Raw genomic sequence first — 21,999 nt, 5'->3', positions numbered from 1 at the left:
ATGGATTACCTCGAAACATGTGAGCGCACTGCCAGCATGTGACTGGAGGCGCCCGACGTCAAGGCGCCCGATCTCCAGGCTCCCGACCTGGCGCCCGACCAGGCGCTCGACCTCGAGGCGTCCGACCCCGAGTCGCCCGACCTCGACATCCTCGACTTCAAAATGCCGAGCGACCTCAAAAGACCGACTTTGCCGATTCACACGTTGCAGCACGCCCTACGACATATTAACTAGGGACCATGCCCTGAGCGACTGTCAGCAATTAATGCGCATGGCTTCCACGGATCTTCGGCTTACTCAACAATTAATGCGCATGATCTCCGCAGATCTCCGGCTCACTCAACAATTAATGCACATGCTATCCACGGATCTCAGGCTCTCCACGACAACCAGTTGACTCACTCAACCACGTCCGATCACTCATGACGACTCATTGGTTCCAGCCTGATCTCCCATGGCAATGCATTAACTCACACGATCGTGCTCAATCATGACGGTAACTCACTTGCTCCATCACATCATAGGTAACCCTGTATCCCCTATAAAAGAAAAACCTCTTTCTCTTAGAGGGGGCCGGACTTTGAAAACTTTAGGAGATAATCTCTCTCCCTCTTTACAATAGCCCCCTCTGACTTAAGCATCGGAGGGCCAGCGCCGGAAACCCCGGCCACGGGCTTCTTGCAGGTCCCTCGGAGGACGCAGCCCTCCGACGTACCGCCATCCACCACTCTTGCCGGAGCTCCTCCTTCCCAGCCAATGGTCGCCCCCGGGTCCAATTTCCAGCAACAATAATAAATAGAGCTAAGCCAAAAAAAAATATAGATTAGCATAATTGCCAATTTATTAAATCATTGTATGCCCATGTTTAAGGAGAGATCTATCAAAATAAAAGAAACCCATGAAATAAATTCTACAACTTCCTTTGTTACAAATAGATATGCATGTTCGCATGAGTGAATAGGTATCTTGCTATCTTGCTATTGCTTTTGGATGATTGCCATGAAATGGGATTATTTTTAGGTAGATAGAATTATTATATAAGAGCTAGGACTCTTCTTTACTTTGTTTTAAAAAAATGGTTAGAACTCTTATTTTTGTTGACTTTGAGAAAAGATTATGACTCTTATTGATATCTCACTCTTATTATCTTAAACCAATCCCTTCAGTTGCAGTTAGATAATAGAGAAGACTATGCAATCCAATCAATTAAAGTTAAAAAATTTAGAAATGACTTCTAAATTTCTTAGTCTGTAGCTCATTCCAGTGAATCTATACTATGGTAAGTCCTAAAATAGGTTAAATCTGATGCATCCATGTTACAAAAGTATCATCGGTGTAGCATAATGGTCTTCATAATATAATCTTAAAGGGGTGCTTGAAGTTACAAATACCATAATTTTTTCTATTTTATATATTAATAATGAACCATTTAAATAAAGGCAATTATTTGGATGTTATTTTATTATCATAGCTATTATAAAACAGGGATAATGACTTTTTAGACCATTTTCCATAGTGACTAAACAAAATAACCTGTTATGCATTTGATATTTTTTATTTTGCTAGTTAACCGAAAATAGGTTAACATTTTATATTAGGTTAACATATCTCACATGCAGCTTGAATCATCCATTTGGAGACTATAACAGGTATAAGATGACATCAGAGTTGGGTAATTAATTAATAATTGGCTTGGAGGGATTTGAATTGATGACCTTCAGTAAACTTGGTTTGATATCTTATTATATTAATCAATCTTTGATGATATGTAGAAGTTGTTACGCTTCTTGTTCCAAAGCCAATTGCATAAGAACAAAAACAGAGCTTGATTTTCCAATAATAATTCTATCATTTCATTCTTTCCATTAGGGCCCCAATAGCAATTATCAACTGGTCCCAAACTGTGTTAATCATTTAGAAACTTGAGTTTGTAATCTTTTGCATGATATAATATGTTGTGAATTAGAGTGTTGCAACTCCAAAATTATATATGTTTATGTGGATGCTTGTTTTTCTAACTATATGTATTTACTCAAATTTAAATGTTGTTTTCTTCATAGAATGCTGGCACTTATCAATATCCTTTGCCAATAATTAAATATATTTTAATTGATTGAAATTTTAAGTCAATAAAGCATACATATGCCGTACATCAATATGCGGACTAGCCTACATACTTGCAAAGTTATGATCAAATTGATAATCTAATATCCTTTTTTGACTTCTGCATGTGTAGTTCTTGTGTCAAATGACTAGTAACATAAAAATCATGGAGTAAGCATAGAGCCTCATTGCTGAAATATAGACCAGTAGCACCACACAAAATAATATATTATTTTACTACTAAATACTCTATAAATCTATACTACTGAACTCACTTTTATATAGACTCTGACAGGGCCATTCCCTTTCCACTTAAACACTGCCAAGCCAAGTACCATTCTATTCATATGGTAAGCTCTTCACCAATTGTATCTCATTTCGTATTTACTTATCCAAGATTAAGTTCTGATCTTTATCTAACAAAGAGCTCAAAACAGAGGTTCATATTGAGAACAGCCTTTCAACCGCTGCACAATCCAAACTAGATGACCTAGGCCCGTTTGGCAGACCTGATGGTAGTAGAGCTTTTGGAAGTAGAGCCTTTTGAATTAGAGTTTTTATAAAAAGCTATTTGTTGTTTGGTAACTATATTTCTAAAGTGTTGTGTAACTTTAATATGTGTTTGATTAATAAACTGAAAAAGTATTTTTGGTATAACAAAATAACTTTAAAGGACATCGCATAGTATCATACAACAAGCATAATAAAATATAATATATTAATACATAAATATATAATATAGTATAATATTACTGTAATGTAATATAATATTATTGCAATATAGTAATATAATATTGTATGCTATAGTATAATAATATAATATAATTTGATATTATATAACATAATACATCAATGTATTATGATATAATGTAATATAATATTATATTTATAGTATAATACAATAATAAAGGTATAAAATATTATAATTATTATTATATATTAATATTTTATTATATAATATTTTTAGGAACTAATTTTCGGGTTTTTTGTTTTCTTTGTTGCGACTCTTGCAGATTTCTGTAATATAAAGAAATATTTTCTGTAATTATAATATTTTATCATGGATATTTTAGTCTCAAAAAAAAAATATAAATCAAAACAACTTTCCGACGCATGCTAAAATTGTTTTTTCGAAGAAGCTTCATTTGGAGCTTCTCCCAAGAAACTGTTTTAGCTTTCTGGCAAGCCTAAAATAGTTTTTTCGATTTTTTTACCAAATGCCTCTATTTCATCCAAAAGTACTTTGGAGGATCGGAAAGTACTTTTGGCCCATCAAAGCTCTGCCAAATGAATCATTAATTCACCAACCATTATACCTTACTACTCTTCCTACTCTATGACTCAAGACAAAATTTCAAACTTTTAATCTAAGTTTGAATTAGACTTCCAACATGAAGTATATTAGTTGTCAAAGAGTGCAAAATTAATTTATTTTTCTAATCATTTTGTATTTTATTTATTCACTAAGTACCATCTTACTTAAAGAGTGAATTACAAAACCTCCTAGAGATTTGGAGTAAATTATATTTACACACTTAGTAGTATGAAAAATCTATGCTTACCTTCTTGAGATTTATTTTTATCCAACACTTTAAACCTATAACTTAACAGAACATTAGTCAAACTGTTATCTTTAAATGAGATCCAAATATTACGTCAAAAAAAATTTTTAAAATGGCAAAATAACTTTATGTAACATAACATACCACCCAAAGATTTAAGAAAATATATATATTCTCTTCCTCATTCAAGGGACAATTTTAGACTTTTTTATATGAGGTAAATGGATTCACTAATGTCGTTTAATTTAACTAGGTGGTAAGTGTAAGTTTTACAAACATATTGGGTGTAAGTATAACAAACATAAAACCTCAAGAGAATTTATGAGATTTACTCAGTTAAATTATACAAATATAGCTGCAAAATGTAGGGATTTATTTTGTCAAAGCATGGATCAAATTACTTTGAAATCATCATATCTTAATACCACCACTATACAAAGTAAGCATAAAAATTACCAATCCCTTCGACCACTCTTCATATATGCTTCGGGCTTTTAAAAAAATGTTTCTCTCATCTCTTGGGCAAGCAAGCATGTTGCTTCTATTCTGATTTTTGAGTGTTAAACCTTTGAAGAACCTAACAAAATGAATGCTTGAATGGAAAACAATATTTTTGGTTCTAAAACTACAATGCTACCATATGGTTAAACTATCATTGGGTTTTCAAACAAGACAATTTGTAAGTGAAACTCTCTATGTAGGAAGTTACTGCTATATGATCATGATAACGAAATTTCACTGACAACTGCAGGTAAGGAAGATGAGTTGTTGATTTTGCATTTGTTGATGCTGACAAGTTAAACTATGGAGAATACCACGAACGTTTGCTTAAACTCGTGGAAGATTGGAGGAGTTATGCCTATGATGATACTCTTTTGTCTGGTCTTGTCGTTGCTCCGGTGGGTACTCCTCTTTCTGAGTATGATGCCAAAGTCATAGACTACTTTCTGAAGTTTAATGATTTTTTGGCTACTGACTCCCGGATTGAGATATCACAAGTTTCTATTGGGTGATGGACTCACCATCTGTATGCGTCTTATCTAATTATGTGGTTTGATTATACTAAAAACTTAAACTATTGGGTGGAGATCGACCCAAGCTTGTGAACCTATGTGGCACCTCTTTATCAGTGATGTGGGCATCCCATGACATAAATCTTAATTTACATTGCATATTTGAGCATACTTTTTTTTTTCTCTTGTTCCAACTTAGTATCAAAGCTTAGATTATTGGAGAATGTAAGTTCAAATCCACTCGAAATAATTATTTATTTAGATCAAGCAGGTTCTCTTTTTGACCCAACCCATTTATCCCTTCAAGTGTGCATTCTAAGATGCATTGCTAGAAGATCGATTTACTAAGCCTCATACGATCATAGCGTCAAGTTTTTAGGGTAAACTAAGGTTGTTTACGTTGTTCCATTACTAGGAGCTTATATCCCCTCTTCTTCTTTTCTTAAAGCTTAGAGCATACTCTGATGCTAGCTAGGCCAGTATATGTTATTAAACTGCCACCGTATTATTAGTTATTGTCTTAGTGATTCTTGCATTTCTTGGAAGCTTAAGAATTAGAAAATAAATCTCTTATTCAGGTTGATAAAGTAGAGTATGGTGCCATTGCCATAATAGTTTAAAGGTTGCCTTGATTGAAATAATCGCTTGTTGGGCAGGGTGATTGTTAATTGGCATACCCACCTCACTATTTTGAGAACTTGAATATTGTTGAAATAGCCAACAGTCGGTTCTATGACAGTGCCAAGTATATAGAAGTACCTTACGTCCATTTTATTGATGGACTCTTATACAGAAGTACCTTTTGGCTATTTTTATTGCGATTGCATAACTTTTTGGATATTTGTAGACAAAGAAAGATAACCTCTTTGATTTTGCTTTAGTGGATGCCGACAAATTAAATTATGGGAAATACCACGAACGTTTGCTAAAACTTGTCAAAGTTGGAGGAGTTATTGCATATGATAATTAACACTTTGGTCTGGTAGTTGTAGCTGTTCCAGTGAAGTCCATCCTATCCCGAGAGTTCATTGAAGTGAGAAACTTTCAAGTGAAGTTTAATGATTTCTTGGCTGCTGAATTCTCGTATTGATATATCATAAGTTTGTATTGGTGATGGACTTACCATCTTTTGCCGCATTATCTGATTGCCCACAATTGATCACGTCTCTTTATGCAGGAAATAAGACATGGAGCTACTTAGATATTGTTCCCTTTGAAAATCTTCAGTATCTACTTGGATTTAATAAAATTTTCTACCTATTAAAAAGTGCCTCTTTCTTGATATGTTGGGATGATGCATATCATTTTGTCTGCACTAATCTTTAAGTAGAAAATGCTGCTATTTATATTCTAAATAAGAATGTACGAATCAAGTATGATGTGCATAATACATATATAAGAACACATGTTGATGCTTTAAACAATAAAAGCCAAAATGATTTATTTTAGAGATATGTAGGAGTTGCACCCTTTGAAAAAAATATTTGTGGAAATTGAATGGGTATTTTTCCCAACTTAATATCCTAAGGAGAGGGTTATTTATTCTAAGCATATATGAATACAAAATGATTGCATTACAGGTTTTGTGTGATTACTTGCAGGTTTCTATGAACTGATTCATGCATAGAGAGTAGATATGTTTGTAATCACACAACCAATTTATGCATTTTTGGAACTTATAGGCTATCGCCATGGGCTGCAATATTTGTGCTTTCCGTGGAAAAGTAGGCCTTGAACTTCTTAGCAAAGTCATGAGTCCAGAATTTACTAGATCTAAAAATTACTTTTAACTCTGTTCGATAACTATTACATGCTAAAATTTGAAAGATTAGATTAAATACTCATAAAACATGCCGCTTATTTGCATTCCAAGTTCATAAAGAGTTAACATTTGAAGCATAAAATAATTCTGCCTATTAAGAATATGTATATTAACTGCATAGCTAAAGGTTGTATAATTCAAATATCATTTCATAAAAGGTTGGTACATTAAATTACTCAAAGCTCATTGTTGACATCAAGCGCTGGGTGATCTTCAGAAAATACAAAGAGAATTTTTCTCCTTTTGAATCTGAATCTTTGTTTCGATGGCAGGCAGGGGTGCACCATTCGTATGTAGATCTTCATGAAACAAAGAGACAAAACGACTTATTTTTTTTAGGGTGAGAGACTGAATAATTTGTTAAAGAATGTAACAACTATCTTGCTGCTCCTGAGGATGGTACAAATTTTTCCTCAAAAACAAATGCCGATAGAGTATATTATAATATATAAGTACAATTTCAATGATATTTGAAGTCATAAAGCAAATGTTCCTCATTTTTTTAGCTGCTCGAAAAAACCACCTAACCTCTTATCAGCTCTGCTCTTCGGTGTAGCTTCAACGAGTATGATGACAAATTATGTTTCCTAATGGTGAGCTGCAAGAAAGGCATACTAAAAACTGTGACTAGTTATACGAGGTATGGACATATATGGTGATGGCCATCTTCTCATCAGAGACATTCGTAGGCTGGTTCAGGAGATGGGTGGCTTGCAGACAGGTACATGTGTTTCGGAAGGGCGAACAAAGTAGCAGACTAGGTCGCCTCTTTCGTCGCCCGCACTCGGAGATTTTCTATGGACATCTATAGGAGATATTCCTTCTCCTTAGTACGTTTTCATTTCTCATGATTTGGCAGGATGTACTCAAGTTAGAGCTATATAAACTGCCGCATTTATCAAAAAAAAAAAAAGAAACTGTGGACTAGTGAGATAGACTACATGAATTTTAGAATCCATCTTCCGAAAGATGTAAAGATATAAAGTCTTAATTACTATTTCATTTTATGTAACTTTTAGTTTAACAAGTGAAGTATCAGTTGCATTTGCATTTTTTATGTCTGGAATGATCGTTATGGTTATGGTCCAAGTTGAATTTAGCCATAGTCGATGCATCCAAATTGCCAATCCCTAACCTACTCTCCCTCTCTCTATTTGCTTCTAGGGGATGTCATAGGATAGTCCCCAGCTTTTTTCCAACTAGAAATAATAAATGTTTGATTCTTCCAATTACACATCAAATGACTACATTCTAGTCTGCTTTTGCAAACTAAACGTCATCATTGCGGAGAAGATGATGTCAAGTTTTCCTCTTCATGGTAACTTTAAGATGCATAGAACTTGCCGATGAAATCTGTTTGGCATCAACGAGGAAAATATTGACACCTTTTTGGACTAGACCCAACTTTTTTTGTGTCGGTGCAGATTGAGGTGGATGGCTTCAGCCCTAATCAGCTCAGAAGCCCGATCAAAACGTACTGATAGTAGCTCGGACCGCACCGCACGACTCAGTCCTAGCAAAGAGCTGACCAATACGTACCAATAAGGACTGATAGTTGGGCAACTAGCAACTGTAGCAGCACTATAATCGGCACACAAACAGAGCCGTATGCCGCCCCACATGGAATAATTTTCTCCCCGTAATAGTACTACCGACCGTTATTCTGACCCATCACTGCATGTCGCAACTAATCTAGATAACGGCAAAATGGACTGCTCCATATAAAGAGATAGGTTTCGAAGACCTCTAAACGATAAGCCTAAGCCTATATCAGCTATAGTTTTCGTCTAGAAAAATGCCATCGGCTCAATGCATTTGGGGGCCTCCATGCATAAATAAGAAAAGAAACAATAATTTTTTTAAAGTAAAAGATACGTCCTAACATAAATGCAGTTGGAGGCTTCAATGCATTTTATAGTTATAAAGATATGTAGCATCATTTGAGGCCCCCAAATACATTGGGAGCCTTAATACATTTTGGATGCTCACTGTAGAATTTATTATAATAAATATTTGAGAGCCGGGGCTTACGTGTTCGTCTAAGGATTGAGCCGGCTTTCACTACTTTGTTAAAACATTTTTGTTCTACACTGTTTTTCGCTTTTCTGACAAAAACACTTCAATAAATGAATTTCTTGCGAGCCATCTTCTATATATCGATTATTTCGATTTTTACCGACGCTCAGCAGTCTGTATGCGGCAGAAGTTCTGTTGTGCTGTCACTTCCCTACCAAAAGAACAGCTCGAAAGTATAAATCATCCAAGTAGCTACTGCTGCGCGTGAGGCACGCCAACTAATGCTCATCTTCATGGAATCATCGTTGAAGCCAATTAAAAAAATGAAGTCTTTTATGTTCTTAGAGGAAGAAAAGCAAAAGAAAAACTTTGGCAAGGAATCCACTAATCATGGCCACCCTCACCTACCACCGGAGCACCTACCACCTCTTTATCGAGTACTCACAACCCATGGGATAATATATCAAGATAGATATATATATATATATATATATGGAGGAAGGAGAGGGTGCCAAACTAAGAGATCTCCATTAAGGAACCCTGGAAGAACATCAATGGCTATCCCGGCAGGACATGCAATACATCTCTTGCAGAATGATGCCCTTTACAAGGTCGCTTCTCTTTTCTTCTTTTTCTCCTTCATGATTTCTTTTGGGATATGTTGTGGAGGAGAAGAAGAAGAAAAAGAAAACAGACAAAAAAAAAGAGAGAAGAGATGCAAGAGAATAGAAAAAGAAAAGAAGAAAAATAAGAAAAAACATGGGAGTTTCTCGTTTCTCCGAATTTTTCACTTCTGAAAAGATTAAATAAAGAAAACATTCTTTCTTTATGGAGGGTTTTTTTTGCCCATTATTTCTAATTAATCTTTTCTCTTTCTCTTTTTCCGGTATATATTGGAGACAAGTGTTATCCACCGAGAGCACGAACAACTTAAGGCATTGAGAGAGGCGACTAAGAACAAGAGTGGCAAGTTCCAAACCTTTAGATTGCTGAATCTTAACTATTTAATTTTATGGAAACATTAAATTATAAAGCAGTGAGATGGCTTGATTACATTGTTATGTAGTTATTTTAGATATCTTTGTGGAAAAAATAAAGAATAATTCAAAGCACGAAATCTGAAAATATCTTGTGATTTTATCCATGCTATTGATGATCTCTTCATGGTTGGGCAAGAGGAATTCCTACTGAATTAACATGAAAGAGGGTAGTCCAAAGGCAAAGAGTGATCAGCACCAACAACTCGAGCATTGTCCTAGCTGCTCAGTTACAAATCTAAGGGCCTCACTTACCTTGTCTCTCTGTACAGCTCTTTTTGACCTTTTTTTTTTGTGGGTACGGTTGGTTCTTTCTCCTTTTGAGGAGTGTTGCGAAGTGGGAACCAGTTCATGTTTATCTTTATTGCAATGTGTTATTAGAGTATACAACATGATTAGGGGTACAAATATTGGTCCGAGTCATGAGTAACTCCGACCTAATTCAGTTTTTTTGCTTAGGTTCGAATATTGAACTCAGACCCAACCCAATAGAAGATCGGGTTTGGATTGTGTCAGATCCACAGCTACAATTTTGATCAACGAATCATTTGGGTCGGATCCATGTATAATCTGCTCCCAACCCAAGAAATTTGGATCCGAGCCAGATTCTGTTAGGATCCGAAGAAATAATTATTACAAATTTGCACATTACCAACATGACCGAAGTTGTACTTTGGTGCAACTGTTGTATGCTGATGGCACAATGTCTTTATTGGAGTACAGTCCTCATGAGATTGCAATAACTGTTTAAAGAAAAAGACTTAAGTGTGAGCCAATATATATGTATGTATGTATGTGTGTGTGTGTATATATATATATATGTATATATATATGTTATATATATGTATATATGTATATAAATCTCTTGTTAGTCTCCATTGAAGCGGGTACTAGCTAATAATGTATATGGTATAACACACAATATATTTTGTCTTCAACTATTCATTCAAATATGGATAGAAAAATACAAAGACAACTATTTTTGTTGTGGTATATTTAAATAACGGTTTTGGACATGTACTTGAAGACATCAGCATTATCAGAAGATGCTTGTGCATCGCGCACACACACGCACATGTACACACACACATGCACATACACACCCACGCGCGCGCGCGCGCGCACAGAGAGAGAGAGAGAGAGACTTCCACACCATGAGCAACTTGGTTCGAACTCTTGAGTCGAGGGTGCGGTCTAGAGCCTCAATACGCCAAAAGTTGACTCCCTTTTTACTAACACCATTGCCGTTGCATTGTGAACCAGGAACCACTCCCCCTTGCATGATGTAGAGATTGTGATTCTGTGATTCTAATTGTAACAATATTGCTGTTGACCATAAGCCTCACCTCATTTTTCATGGGCACCAAAGAGAACTGCCGGAAGAACTATCACATTATAAGCAGCTTTTTTTTCGGGTCGGGTCGTAGAGTAGAAATCTAAAATTGTTCAAATTTCAAATAGATCGGATCGAGTTGGGTCAGAATTCAGAAAACCTAGACCTGACCCTAAAATAGAACAAGTCCAATTTTAGAACCTAACCCAGCCCCACAGGTCCTCTAAAACGGGTCGGATCGGATCTGAACGGGTCGGGTCACCAGTCAACCCGACCCATTTGCAGCCTTCAGTATGATGTCAAGTATTCAAAAGCCACCATTAAGTATTTTAAGGGCTTGTATGGCTATTCCTCTAAGATTGGGCCGTCCATTTAAGTATAACCCTATATCAACCAAACTCTACCTAGGTCAAATTCTGTGGAAAGAAAAAAAAAAAAAGACCTTCATAAATTTTTCTTATCTTTTTTTTTTTCTTCTTACAGCCCAAAAGCTAGGATCCATGCTAGGTTTGATAGGTTCCTAAAAAATGTAAGCTAGATGGCCAATGGGCCAACAAACTCCAATCCTGTAGGAATATCCAAACAAGCCGTGAGTGTTATTAAATCCGGTTCTCTGATGTGCTAACTTTCTTAAAATAAGATTTGTTTGTGATCCAAGAAACACTGACCTAACCTTGTTTATCATTCCTGATAACAGTGAGAAATCCCTTTTTTTTGAATTTTTTTTAGAGTATAATAGCTGATGAGATATATTATTTAGTGTATAAAGTGGATCTGAAATTACTATCACATTCGTCCAATATATTAACTATGTCATGATAGTTTGATTCACTGTTCTTCATTCATCAGACATTGTTGTGTCTAATAAGGACCCTCAAACTAATATTGGACCTTCTTTTGATTTGGTATTCTTAAAGTAACATTGCTAGAGTAAATTAGCTAATCCAAATCCAGATGATTAGTGAATTCTTTAACTAACTTTTCTGGAGATTTCAATCTTTAACTAGTTATGTGTAACAAATGATAAATAAGATTAACTATTTAACGACTGGTTAAAATTGAAACTGCATTACATCATAGGACAGCATAGGGAACTTTGACTATATTAAATGAATTGTATGATGATATATCTTTATTCTAAGTTTGTTGATCTATTAATACTTAACCTTATGCGAGTCGATTATAATTAGCATTTAGACCACCCTCCACTGTCCACTTTTTTTATTTTTATTTTTTTTTGATGTTGCAGGCATTTCTGGATGGTGCCTCTGGAGGAATGCCAACATCTTTCTATACTTCTAAAGCTCATGAATGCAAAGAAGACACTTGAGCTTGGTGTGTTCACAGGTTATTCACTCCTTGCGACAGCACTAGCATTACCGGCGGAGGGCAAGGTTTTTCAACTCCTTAGCACATTAAAATAATGCTGTGTTCACTTGTTTCTGTTTACTAGTAATTTCATTACCTATTTTATGCACAGGTATGTGGCCACGGAACATATGATTTTCAGGTTTTAGGCATTTATAATGCCTAGATCATGATCACCCGAGCAGATTTTTAATTAAAATGATCCATCATTGATTTGGAATCATTAAATATTTACTAAAAATTTAATTTTTAGTTATAGTCTAACTAGAACACATTTCGAAAGAGTCAGACGACATACTACATTAAATTATTGGTAAAAGATATAATTAATACAAAGTCAATGATGGCTCATCCAAGATAAATCACACTACTAGTTCTGATCTAAAAGCCTGGAAATATCTAGAATAGAAAATATGTATCTTCCATGGACCTTCAGTGCATACACTGACACCTCCTTTAGTCTCTAAAACTTTGACACCTATACTTCATATCTGTAATAGGTGCATAAGTAGAAGTAGCTTATTGTTGCAGAATTAGAGCAGGTCTAAAAATAGCTTACTACTCATTCATCTTGTGTTTTAGATCTTCAATATTATTACAAGATGGAGACAGGGTTGCTATTGAGATACTTGGCCCTTAGGATATCTCTTACACATTCAACAATTGGCCTCAATTTTATGAATATGTCAAAAATACATGATAGGATATTTAAATTAGATAGGAGCAAACATTATATCGAATCATCAATCAGCTGCCTCCTTACACACACAACATCCTAGTCCTTGAACAAGAAACACAAAAAAAAGGGTACCTACGACGTCCAATCCATTCGCTAACCACTAATATATTTCTGAAAACACATGTAAGAAATAGATAAAGAAAAGCTAAATTAAATGTGTAATCTTTTAAATGGATATATAACTGATGTTCAATATGTGCTTAATTGTTTGCAAAACTAAAGTCCAGAGTAAAGCAAAGTGAAGGATGAAAAGGAAATTACCTTCCCATTGTTTTGTATGAGGTTATGGACATCAAAAGCTCTATTACTAGAGATTTTTAATGTATAGTCTAGTTGATATGTATGTTTCTACATACATACTGACATATATATTATATACATGTATGTCTGTGTGTGCACAACTTATTTTGCATTTAACTGGTCCTATTTTGAGTTTATTCAGAAAAGATACATTTAAACAAACTTGCAAAAACTTATGATTAAACAATATTATTGAAGTTATGAATGCATTTCAGAAAACAATGCTCAACCATGAATATCTTTGAAAAACTTGAACAATAAAAATTTGGTGTTCATGACCCTTTATCCTTTTGTTCATACTTTGTTGTAGGTCACAGCAATCGACATTAACATATCATACTTTGAGATAGGACTACCATTTATTCAAAAAGCGGGAGTTGAGGACAAGATTACTTTTATTGAATCAGAAGCTCTCCCTGCTCTTGATAAAATGCTCCAGGAGGTAACTTTCCTCATATATCAAGCATAATATTTTTTGTGGTGTATAGTAATTATCTTTTGCTCTAGCAATAAAAGCAAGAGTTGTGTCTTTAATTAATAAAAAAGAACTTAACATAGGTTAAGCCACATAGATATCCCTTGCAAAGCTTTGCATGTGTTTGGAGAAAACAAAAAATTAACAAAAAAATAAAATAAAGTGTCCTGGATATAAATCATAAAATATAGGAGTTTGAACAAATGAAATTTTTTTCATATAATAAATAGAGCTAAGCCAAAAAAATAAAGATTAGCATAATTGCCAAATTTATTAAATCATTTTATGCCCACTTTTAGGGAGAGATCTATCAAAACAAAAGAGACCCATGAAATAAATTCTACATCTTCCTTTTGTTACAAATAGATATGCATGTTCGCATGTGTGAATAGGTATCTTGCTATCTTGCTATTGCTTTTGGATGACTGCCATGAAATGAGATGATTTTTAAATAGATAGAATTATTATATAAGAGCTAGGACTCTTCTTTACTTTGTTTTTAAAAAAGGGTTAGAACTCTTATTTATGTTAACTTTGAGAAAAGATTATGACTCTTATTGATATCTCACTCTCATTATCTTAAACCAATCCCTTCAGTTGCAGTTAGATAATAGAGAAGACTATGCAATCCAACCAATTAAAGTTAAAAAATTTAGAAAAAACAATTGACTCCTAAATTTCTCAATCTGTAGCTCATTCCAGTGTATCTATACTGTGTAAGTCCTAAAATAGGTTAAATCCGATGCATCCTCATTACAAAAGTATCATGGTGTAGCATAATGGTCTTCGTAATATAATCTTAAAGGGGTGCTTGAAGTTACAAATACCATATTTTTTTATTTTATATATTAATAATGAACCATATAAATAAAGGCAATTATTTGGCTGTTATTTTATTATCATAGCTGTTATACAACAGAGATAATGACTTTTTAGACCATTTTCCATAGTGACTAAACAAAATAACCTGTCATGCATTTGATATTTTTTATTTGGCTAGTTGGCCGAAAATAGGTTAACATTTTATATTAGGTTAACATGTCTCACATGCAGCTTGAATCATCCATTTGGAGACTATAACAGGTACAAGATGACATCGGAGTTGGGTAATTAATTAATAATTGGCTTGGAGGGATTTGAATTGATGACCTTCAGTAAACTTGGTTTTGATATCTTATCATATTAATCAATCTTCGATGATATGTAGAACTTGTTAGGCTTCTTGTTCCAAAGCCATTTGCATAAGAGCAAAACCAGAGCTTGATTTTTCCAATGAAAATTCTATCATTTCATTCTTTCCATAGGGTCCCCAATAGCAATTATCAATTGGTCCCAAACTGTGTTAATCATTTAGAAGCTTGAGTTTGTAATCTTTTGCATGATATAATATGTTGTGAATTAGAATGTTGCAACTCCAAAATTATATATGTTTATGTGGATGCTTGTTTTTCTAACTATATGTATTTACTCAAATTTAAAGGTTGTTTGCTTTGTAGCATGTTGGCACTTGTCAATATCCTTTGCTGATAATTAAATATATTTTAATTGATCGAAATTTTAAGTCAATAAAGCATACTTATGCCATACATCAAGATGCGGACTAGCCTACATACTTGCATAATTACGATCAAATTGATAATATGATATCTTCTTTTGACTTTTGCATGTGTATTTCATGTGTCAAAAGACTAGTAACATAAAAATCATGGAGTAAGCATAGAGCCTCATTGCTGAAATTTAGAATGGTAGCACCACACAAAACAATATATTATTTTACTACTAAATACTCTCTAAATCTATACTGCTGAACTCACTTTTGATATAGACTCTGACACAGCCATTCCCTTTCCACTTAAACACTACCAAGCCAAGTACCATTCTATTCACATGGTAAGCTCTTCACCACTTGTATCTCATTTGTCATTTACTTATCCAAGATTACATTCCGATCTTTATCCAATAAAGAGCTCAAAACATGGCCATATGACACCTCTAGTCTGCGGAGGTTCGTTCATATTTAGAACAACCTTTCAACCACTGCACAGCCCAAACTAGATGACTTAATTCACCAAGCCATTATACCTTACCTACTCTTCCTAAAGAATGAATTTTGCTTTGGCTCAAATGGTGGGATTGGTACACCTCTATATGCTATAATCAGAAGGTACTCTTGAAGTCATGCTACAACCGCCGATCGTTCTTGTGACCACATGCCGTACCAACAGAAAACTCATCCGCTTGTAAATTCTTTGTGTAATACTCACTCGTAAATGAAAATGATTGGTGTAAGAATTTTTCACTAATCAGGTGTGATCAATCTCATCCATGTAAGAATTTTGAATTCCCCTATGACTCAAGACAAGATCTTCTCAAACTTTTATCTAAGTTTGAATTAGACTCCCAACATAAAGTCTATTTTTTGTCAAAGAGTGCAAAATTAATTTATTTTCTCATCATTTTGTATTTTATTTACTCACTAAGTACTATCTTTACTTAAAGAGTGCATTACAAAAATCTCTCTGAGATTTGGAGTAAATACATTTACATACTCAGTAGTATGAAAAACCTACGCTTATGGCTTACCCCTTTGAGATTTATTTTTATCCAACACTTTAACCTATAACCTAACAGAACATTAGTCAAACTATTAACTTTAAATGAGATCCAAATATTACGTCAGAAAAAATTTTAAAATAGCAAAATAACTTTACGTGACATAACAACCACCCAAAGATTTAAGAAAATGTCTATATCCTCCTCCTCATTCAAGGACAATTTTGACTTTTCATATGAGGTAAATGGATTCACTAACATCGTTAATTTAACAGGGTGTAAGTGTAAATTTTACAAACTACTGGGTGTAAGTATAATAAACATAAACCTCAGGGGGATTTGTGTGATTTACTCAGTTAAATTATACAAATAAGAGCTGAAAATGTAGGGGTTTATTTTGTCAAAGCCTGGATCAAATTACTTTGAAATCATCTTATCTTAATACCACCACTATACAAAGTAAGCATAAAAATTACCAATCTCTTCGACACTCTTCATATATGCTTCGGGCTTTTGAAAAATATGTTGCTCTCATCTCTTGACAAGCAAGCATGTTGCTTCTATTCTGATTTGTATTTTGAATGTAAACCTTTGAAGAACCTAACAAAAGTGGAATGCTTGAATGGAAAATAATATTTTTGTCTAAAACTACAATGCCACCATATGGTTAAACTATCATTGGGTTTTCAAACAAAACAATTTGTAAGTGAAACTCTCTATGTAGGAAGTTACTGCTATATGATCATGATAACGAAATTTCACTGACAACTGTAGGTAAAGGAAGATGAGTTGTTTGATTTTGCATTTGTTGATGCTGACACTACAAGAAAATTGGGCATTAGCGACGCTTTTTTTGGCCTTTAGCGACGCTTTTAAGCATCGGTAAAAACCATCCCGATGCTTTCCCAAGCGTCGGTAAAGCGTCGCCTATGCTACAATGGACAAAACATTTTCCGACGCTTTCAAAAGCGTCGGTCATTAGCGACGCTTTTTAGCGTCAGTAACGTACAATTTAGCGACGCATAAAAGCGTCGCTAATTGCAATTTAGCGACGCTAAAAAGCATCGCTAATTGCAATTTAGCGACGCTAAAAAGCGTCGCTAAAGTCAAACTTACCGATGCTTTAAAGCGTCCCTAATTGATAATATCCGTGATTTTAACGACGCTTTAAAGCGTCGTTAGAGTATAATTTTTTTAAAAAAAAAATTTTAAATTTTTTTTAAAACTCTATTTACAAAATCAAAGGCATACACACTAAACGAGATTATACTCATGGCACAATCAAACATATTTATCTAAACATTCATGTTGTCAAATTACATTCATACTGTCAATTTACAATTGCAATATACTTCGAAAAGATAAAATATATATATAAAACTCTAAAATAAAAGCTTCAGGGATCGATGGGGTCACCATTTCTACGCGCAGATGAAGTATCAGGAACCTGTAATAAAAAAACCTTAAGAAGTTAAGAATACAAAATTTATTAAGCTCTTCAAAAAAAATATGATACTTATGTAAAATGTACAAGTAGATGTAGTAATTTACCTGAGGAGGGACAAACTGATGCAATAAAGATGTAATCTGATTAATCTGATCCCTCAAAGATTGTATCTCTGTCTGGTGGCTCTGCTTCAACTCTTGTATCTCTGCCTTCAGATCCTTAACCTCTGCAGTGCTACTACTCTGTCTAGCATCTTGAGTATATCTACCCACTGCAGACAACTGAGTGGGGGTAACTCCAACGCCATAACCTCTCACTCGACCATAACGCTCTGAGCCCATCAATTTGGTAAACACTTGAGCTTCGACACCTCTAGTGTTGCCGATTGAAGATGACTTTCCGATACGCTTTGAAATAAGGGATGTAGCTCTGTCCTATATCTCTAAAAAATAATCAAATTAATTTTTGAAAAATTGAAATACATGAAAAATAATTGCACAAATTATTAATAAATACATACAACTATATCTCTCGACTCCTCTCAGACAAAGCTGCCATCTCGGTGGGTGTGAGTCATTTTATAGAACTCCACCTCACCAGATTTCCTCCCATGGTCTTCCATCTACAACAAAAAGTTTGGAAGTGCTATATATCATGAAACATGCTATATGATATAAAAGTTTCAAAGAGTTTTAAAGATATTTACGAATTCAGCTCTGAGCCTCGCATAACTCTTCGATCCTGATGTATGAGGAACTGTCTGAGATGCTCGTGCGGCTCGACCAATGTCAGAATATGTCTACCACAAAAAAAGTAAACATTGTAATATATTAAATGTATTAAACATTATATAAGGTATTGAGAGAGTATACACAACCTGTCCTCTATCGGAAAACCAATAGTGAACAAGCTCCCTCGACTGATGATGATATACATCAGGAGGACAAACATGAGCAACCTCCTCCTCTGTCATTCCCTTGCGCTTCCAGTCGGCCTTCAACTTCGACTTATATTCTTTCCATTTGCGGTTGAGGGACTTTAACACCCAATCATAGCTCTCTGGAGGGAGCACAAACTTTTTCTACATCAAAGTAAAGAATATTATAACAATATTAAATCAAAAAATCAAAATTGTAATAGTAAGCAAATTAACATACAGTACGTATCAAAAGAACCATATTAAATTCAATTCTTTACCTGTACAACTTTAAGAAGCTCAACTTTATAAGAAGGAAGCATATCATTCCACTTATGATAGTTGAACGGACATAACTGACCCCTGCGCGCAACCGATCCTAGAAAACTTGATAAAAGGCTTTCAGCCCTCTTGATAGGCTGCCCTAGTTCGTTGCATTCGACGACTATCTTTTCATCCTCACGAAGCTGCCACACATCCCGTGCTCGAGAGGAACCCCGTGTCATCCTCACTCTCCCCTGTTCATCTATAAAAAATAATAAAATATCCATTAAAATGTTGGAGGCAAATTAATTAAAATAATTAGATTGTAAATGAACCCAATATATGCACTTTAAATCAAATTACCCTGGATATGCAAGTCTTCCATAACCTCCTGGCCTGGATTGTGCTGAGACTGGAATTCACGTTGAGACTCGGACTCGTGCTGCTGGGGCTGCTGGGATCGCTTGGACTAAGCAGAAGAAGATCCCACCTGAGACTGCTGGAACTCTACATCTCTGGATCGTTTTTCTCGGGGCATTTTGTTACCTAGTATGCACGAAAATGAATTAATATCAGTTAAATAATAATTAAATACTAAATGAACTAGTAATAAAAAATACATTATTCAATGTATACATCGTAAATTTTTCTTACCATTACGAAACTATACTCTCTCATTGTCCATCAGTCAGCACAATATTAAAAGGCATACACTATGTATAAGTCTCATTATCCTCCTCTTCCAACCCTTTTCCTATATCATACAAGTCCCTAGGTTTAGTCTTAATGACAAGAGACCAATCTTTATCTTTTGAGTCTTGTACAAAAAACACTTGTCGAGCTTGAGATGAAAAAATGAATGGGTCATCTTTCAATAGCACACCGGTATGTATCAACCTTGAAAAATTTATAAGTGTGAAACCATTTATGTTTTGTCTCAAACCTCTAGATGAGTTTCTATCCACCCAATCACAACGAAATAGTACTACCTCAAAGTTTCCTTAATAGTCTAGCTCATAAATATCCTTCAGGGCACCGTAATAAGTTTTTCCGTCCGCCTCAACCATAACCCCACTGTTTTGGATTTTTCTAAATTTCTCATGTTCTTTAGTATGAAATTTAAAACCATTTATAATGAACCCATCATATCTGTTGACAATATTGTTTGGACCTCGAGCAATGACTATTATTTCATCGGAACAATTTTTCTCCATCATTGTGGGTACCTAAAAAATTATAGAAGCAATAATTAATTATTTAATGATAATGTTCAAAAAAATTGAAAAAATACCTAATGTATTAAATGTCTAACCTGTTTGAATAGCCATTCAAGAAATAACTCAACCAACCATCTTTGCTCAATTCTTGGGGTAGGACGAATGTTATTGTTGATGCTTCGCTGAGTTATTAAAAATTTTCTGCACGATCAGAAACTCTTTAGCTAAGCATATTATATCTGATATGACAGATAATAAGTTGCCAATCATACTAACCTACGATACTCGGATATTATATCACTGTGAAGTAACACATAGCGATGTGCCTGTGCCAATGATTTTTGGTCAAGAACAACACTTTTGACTGTCCCCAAAACTCTTCCCACAGATAAGAACTTGTAAATTTCTACATTCTCTACAATATCACAATTCCTTGGAGGTCGATCGAGAGCAGTTTCAATACCTTCGAGATATCTTGAGCAAAATATCAAACACTCCTCAGCAATATATCCTTCAGCAATCGAGCCCTCGGGATAGGCTCGATTGCGTACATAATCCTTTAAGCGCATAAGAAACCTTCAACAAGAAATTTTTAAGATCAATATCAATACCGATATGATTTATAAATGTGGACATTAGAGTTTAGCAAAATCACCTCTCAATAGGATACATCCATCGGTAGTGAACCGGTCCACCAAGTTTAGCTTCCGCCGCTAAGTGAATGAGTAGATGAACCATAATAGTAAAAAATCCAAGAGGAAAGATTTTTTCCATATGGCATAATGTAAGGGCAACATTAGACTCCAATTGATCAAGCACCCTAGGATCAAGAACTTTTGAACATAATGCCTTAAAAAATGATGACAACTGAGAAACAATTACAAGAACTTGTTTCGGCGTTGACGATCTTAAAGCCAATGGAAGTATATCTTGCATCAAAATGTGACCATCATGACTTTTAAGATTTGAAAGTTTTCGCTCTTTAAGATTTACACACCGTGAAATATTCGATGCATACCCATCAGGAACCTTCATATTTTTGAGAACTATTAGAAAAAGATCCTTATCTTGAGTAGACATTGTGTAACATGCAGGAGGTATAAAAAATTTATCATTGGCAAGCTCTTTCGGATGAAGCTCTTGTCGTATGCCCATGTCTTTCACATCAAGACGCACTTTCAAGTTGTCTTTGGTCTTTCCGTCAAGATTTAACAATGTTCCAATCAAGTTATCACAAACATTCTTCTCTATGTGCATGACATCAAGATTATGTCGAAAAAGATTATACTCCCAATAAGGTAAATAAAAAAAAAATACTCCTTTTTTTCCATAACTGTTTCTGTGTAGAAGCTACCATTGTGTCATCGTCATTTTCCTGTCCATATACGTTGTCATCATTCTCAAAAAAGTTAGCATCCTCTGAAACCTCTGATATTAACCCTTCATTTAATGAGCTGCCAACATCCTCCCTTCCCCTCTTCTTTGAACATTTGGAGACCTTACCAGGTATATAATTTGTGCCATGCATTTGTCTAAGAATTTTAGTAGCAGTTGGTGGAATAGGGGCAGAATGCAACTCTGTGGTACTATCAAACAGATCATTCTGAAATCGAAATGGATGGTTTGGTTTTAACCATCGACGATGGCCCATATAACAGAACTTTCCTCCATTCTTTAACCAATATGAATGGGTTGAATCTCCACAAGAAGGACATGTAATACGCCCCTTAGTGCTCTAACCAGATAAATTAGCATATGCAGGAAAATCATTAATAGTCCATATAAGAGCTGCACGCAATTTGAATGTTTGACCAGTGAAAGCATCAAATGCATC

The 21,999-nt window shown here is 34.7% G+C and overlaps 1 protein-coding gene across 1 annotated transcript in view; it reads left to right on the top strand.

Annotated features, from left to right (window-relative positions):
- LOC120107379 (norbelladine 4'-O-methyltransferase 2-like) overlaps positions 1-17,141 on the top strand; it is a 39,957-nt gene extending 22,816 nt beyond the window's left edge. Inside the window, exons 5-6 of the mRNA XM_039120644.1 lie at positions 2,389-2,453; positions 17,096-17,141. Of these exons, the coding sequence (XP_038976572.1) occupies positions 2,389-2,453; positions 17,096-17,099 (69 nt within the window). The 3' untranslated portion in view covers positions 17,100-17,141. The remainder of the gene's footprint in view (positions 1-2,388; positions 2,454-17,095) is intronic.
- The last annotated feature ends 4,858 nt before the right edge of the window (positions 17,142-21,999 follow it).

The sequence above is a fragment of the Phoenix dactylifera genome, unplaced genomic scaffold, assembly GCF_009389715.1.
Source record: "Phoenix dactylifera cultivar Barhee BC4 unplaced genomic scaffold, palm_55x_up_171113_PBpolish2nd_filt_p 000845F, whole genome shotgun sequence".
Classification (NCBI taxonomy): domain Eukaryota; kingdom Viridiplantae; phylum Streptophyta; class Magnoliopsida; order Arecales; family Arecaceae; genus Phoenix; species Phoenix dactylifera.
The sequence above is the reverse complement of the archived record's forward strand: the minus strand, read 5'-3'. Positions and strand labels throughout refer to the sequence as shown.